The sequence below is a fragment of the Pteropus alecto genome, unplaced genomic scaffold (genome assembly GCF_000325575.1).
Source record: "Pteropus alecto unplaced genomic scaffold, ASM32557v1 scaffold102, whole genome shotgun sequence".
NCBI classification, from domain to species: domain Eukaryota; kingdom Metazoa; phylum Chordata; class Mammalia; order Chiroptera; family Pteropodidae; genus Pteropus; species Pteropus alecto.
In genome coordinates, this window is record NW_006432224.1 from 260,063 (window position 1) to 264,478 (window position 4,416).

Sequence of the window (4,416 nt, forward strand, 5' to 3'; positions counted from 1 at the left end):
CGTGTGGCGCGGGCCGTTTCTGGGGACTGTTAGTGGCTCTGCCTTCCACAGCACGAAGCAAAGTGTGGCCACCGCCTGGGCTGCAGATCCCTTGTTGACTTCACCGTGAAACCAGATGTCAGCGGCACGTTGCGTGTGGGCTCCCGTAAGGCCATCCTGGGAAGCGAATATAGGGTGTGGCACTGAGGGGTGTTTCTTAGCGACCTTGGGATAACACAGGAATGTTCCAGAATGTGGCCAAGAACGTTCCGGAGTATGCGGTCGTCCAGTCGCCCAGTGAGGGTCGTTGCTAATGAGTTGCGTCCCCAGTTGTCCAGCAAGGTCCACTTGTCGGTGCGGTTTCCACGGCCCGGTGCTCTGCGTTTCTGCCCCGACTTTTTCTCCGCCGGCGTTACCCCCGTTTCGAGTGGTGACAGGACCGTGACCGCCCACGCCCTGCGCGGTGTTCCAGAGGGACTCAGGCTCAGAGGCAGTGCCGTGGGCTGGGCATATCGCCGTGGCCAGCGGCAAGAGGGCACTCCGCAGCGGGGAGTGGGGAGCAGGACTTTGGCTGGGGGGGTGTCGCACAGGCACACGCAGCCCACCCGAGTCCCGGGCTCAGCGGCAGTCATGTTTCTGCGGACGGCCCAGGCAGAGCGCCATGTTCCAGCCTTGTCACCTGGGAGCGCCCCAAAGCCGGGCACCCAGATGCTAGCCAAGGGCCAGCCCTGCCCCCAGGCTCTCCCAAGGGACCTTCGAGGGTGGCGGCCCAGGCGTGCCGGGGGAGGGTCGGGTCTGTGCACCAGCTCCTGGTGGAGAGCTCTATCTCACCATCCTGCGGGAAATCCCGCACCCCGATGGGGCTGATGTTTCCTCGTGGGGTGCACTTGTCACTCTCCCCCTCTCTGGCGCAAGCCTGCAGTTGAGAGTGGAGGCTTCGGGTGGAGTTCGGGGTCCACGTCACAGGTGTGTGGCAGCTGAACGGTATCAGGAGGACCGGTGTCCAGATGTCCCCCTGCAGGAGTGCTGAGATGACTCGGCGAGGTCAGGCGGTGGCAGCCCAGCCCGTTTACTGCCACGCTCCCCGTTACCTCGGCTCCTAAAGCTCTTTCTTTCTGCTGCCAACGGTAGCTGGGTTATTAACGTTAGGGGCACGCGCGATCCCACGCGGCGGTTTCCCTGAACTTGCTCAGCGTGGAGTTCTGCGGGCGCGACCTGCGTTCAGCACCGCGGACAGACACCCGCTGTCCACGCCGCGGCCTTGGTGCAGGGCCGAGCCCCAGCCGGGACCCCTGAGCGCGTGGTGTCCTGGGCCGGCTCAGTGCCGCCGTTCGTGTGCGCAGGGAACTGTTCCGTCGCCGTGTCCGTGTGGGAGAATTTCTCCCGCCCAGTCGCGGAACACCAGACACTCGACATAAACCGCTTTTCTCCACCACCGAGTTCCGTGGTGATGAATTGTTGCCTTAGCAGCTTCCGGTGGGTTTCCCGCGTCCATTTCCTGTCTCTCTCCTGCTTCTCCGAATGCCGTTTTGAATGTGTGGGTTTAATAAATTCAGTGTGCCTTAATCAGTTATAGTCGCTATTAAGAACTACAGCCCAGTGTCAGTTTATCTTTGAAAAAATTATTTCTCTACTATTCTAGGTTCGTTCAGCTTTTTTGCATAATTTTACAACCTTTGAAAATCACATAATTTATAAATATTTACTCGTCTTTCACTAATTAATGACCATTATTAGTAGCCGTTTAGGAAAAAAATCCTTTCTCTCCCTCCCAACCACTATCCCGAGGTTATAAAAGTCCCGTTAAAGTCTGCAGCCGCGCCGCCCTGCGCACGCCCGGTCCCGTGTGATCTCAGACGCTCAGCAGGGTCGGGCCTGGTTAGTACTTGGGTGGGAGACCACCTAGAAAGACCAGGTGCTGTAGGCGTAAAAAAAAAAAAAAAGCCCTGTGAAGAAGCCAGTCTTGTACCCTGGTGGGGACACGGAGCAGACAGGCGAGGGGAAGCCAGGTGCATCTCCAGGACCAGGCATCGTCCCTTGTAGCTCCCTGTTATGTGTACCAGACACGTCATTGATTGAAAACGCTGGTTTTGAAATAACAGATTCATGGGGGGTCGATTCACAGCCTGGATGTGCCGCACCCTCCCCTGCCCCCTCTCCAGCCCCCTCGTCCCCTCAGCCTGGACGTGCCGCACAGTGGGGGTCCGGCAGCAGCACAGAGGATGGGACATGGGTGCAGTCTGTGAGGCTGCCTCGAGTCCCAGGGGTTACACATGCAGTCCTTTGGGTGTGCGTGGGGTGGCCGTGTGCAACTTGGTATGTGTCGCCCGTGTGACCAGCGCCACAGTAAAGGTTCTCAACCGCACCGCCACCACGGGCTCCCCGTGACTGCCCCGCCCTTCCCCCACCGTCCCAGGTCCTGGCCGCTGACCTGTGCTCCTGCCCCGTGACCATGCCACCTGACCAGTGCTTCGCGGTGACACGACAGCGCTCTGCTGACCCGAGCTGGGGAAGGACTTGTGTGGAGAGAAGGGGGCAGCAGAGCGCGGCAGTGGCTGAGGTGACGGACGCCTTGGGAAAGCCGCGTCGCGGTTTGTGACCGGCGCCCTCAGTCCTCAGGGTTCCGCGCGTCTGGTTAGGTGGGGTTTGCTCGAGGAGCAGCGTCAGAGCCTCAGGGCCCCCTCCTTTCATCGACTGAACAGGACGGATGTCACCGTTCGTGTGCGCAGGGAACTGTTCCATCGCCGCGTCAGAGCCTCAGAGCCCCCTCCTTTCATCGACTGAACAGGACGGATGTTTCCACTTCCCTCGGGTGTGTTTGCTGGGTCACGTGGTAGCTGGATGGTAACTGTTTAAGAAGCTGCACACTTTCCCACAGTCGCTCCGCCGCTCCGCATTCCCGCGGGCGCTGTTCGAGGGTGTCGGCTGCTCCTTGCTCTCAGCTTTCTTCATGTCCTGTCTTAAAAATTACACGTGCACCCGAAATTACAATTAAATAGGAAAGATGCTCTTGCGGCTCCGCAGTGACACGGAAGTCTGAGTTAGAGGGACTGTGGGCTGCGCGCCGTCGGCAGAAGCAGCCTCAGTGACGGGGCCCGGCCACCTGGGGATCGTGTGGCAAACGACGAGCCTGCCGCAGGCTTCCTTGTGGAACGTACTCTGTTCGGCCTCCGCTTCTGCACGAGGGTCACCTAACTCTTCAGGAAGCGAAGGCGGCTTTCTTCGGAGGTCACGCTGCTGCCGCGTGTGTCCCTGGGCCGTCCAGATTCTGAAGCAGCGGCACCCACGATTCCCTGTCGTCACCGACGTGGCGCAGCAGGGCCGGTGCCGACAGACGCTTGCCCGACGCGGGCTCTGCGTTCTCCCGCTGCGGGCTGGACAGCAGCTCCCTGCGTTTCTTTCCAGATCGTTCACAGGACGCTGGCAGCCATGTTGGGGGCCCTGGCGGCGCTGGCGGTGCTGGCCGTGATGGGTGATGTAAGTGGCACCGTTTTGCATCCAGGGCTTATGTTCGGATGGGATGCCAGCCGCAGACGGGCCGGGAACCGGCCGAGAGCCAGTGTTTCCGCGCCTTTGTGTCGTGTCCCACGTGTCCCTCCAGAAGCCGTGGTACAGGGACGAACTGACGGACTTCGTGGCACTGATGAGTACTTTTCATGTGATGTTAACACACACGCACACGCACACACACGCACACACACACCCAGCACCGTCATGTGATGTTAACACACACGCACACGCACACACACGCACACACACACCCAGCACCGTCATGTGATGTTAACACACACGCACACGCACACACACGCACACACACACCCAGCACCGTCATGTGATGTTAACACACACGCACACGCACACACGTGCGCACACACACCCAGCACTGCCGTTCTCCATTTTAGCTGAGGAAAGGCTCGTCATGGTCACGTGTGTGCCCAGGGCCGTGTAGCTCAGTGGTGTGGGATCGGACCCTGGGTGCTCTCAGCCCTTGGGGACGAGAGGGGGCCATCTGCTCTCAGGGTGGGACGAGAGGGGGCCATCTGGCTGGAGCGGAGGCGAGAGACGACGGGTGGGAGCCCTGGGTCCCCAGTGGGCTTCAGCGGGGATGGGATCTGCCTTCCGACTCCGGCCCGAGGACCGGGTTTGCCGTGAAGGGCGGCACGTTTGTCCCGCCCGGCACCAAGAGGACGTGGCGAGAGTAACGGGCAGGTTTGTGCTTTGACCGCAGAGACCCAGCCTGGCCCGCGTGGTGGAGTGGATCGATTTCGAGACGCTGGCGCTGCTGTTCGGCATGGTAATTACAGACCCCGGCGGACGTGGCTCCTGGGCTGCTGTCGCCCAGGCTCTTGTCCTTTGCTGCCACTGCTGCTCATCGTTCATGACGCTGACAGTGCCGAGCCGCCTGGCAGCGCGTGACTGGTCCGCATTGGTGCGGGC

At 60.7% G+C, this 4,416-nt stretch overlaps 1 protein-coding gene and 1 pseudogene across 1 annotated transcript in view; both read left to right on the forward strand.

Annotated features, from left to right (window-relative positions):
* Window positions 1–221: 221 nt before the first annotated feature.
* OCA2 (OCA2 melanosomal transmembrane protein) overlaps window positions 222–4,416 on the forward strand; it is a 39,162-nt gene continuing 34,967 nt past the window's right edge. The window contains exons 1-6 of the mRNA XM_025043518.1: window positions 222–276; window positions 2,159–2,295; window positions 2,396–2,570; window positions 2,682–2,791; window positions 3,385–3,456; window positions 4,208–4,273. Coding sequence (XP_024899286.1) covers window positions 222–276; window positions 2,159–2,295; window positions 2,396–2,570; window positions 2,682–2,791; window positions 3,385–3,456; window positions 4,208–4,273 — 615 coding nt within the window. The remainder of the gene's footprint in view (window positions 277–2,158; window positions 2,296–2,395; window positions 2,571–2,681; window positions 2,792–3,384; window positions 3,457–4,207; window positions 4,274–4,416) is intronic.
* On the forward strand, window positions 1,788–1,906 carry LOC112475800 (annotated as a pseudogene).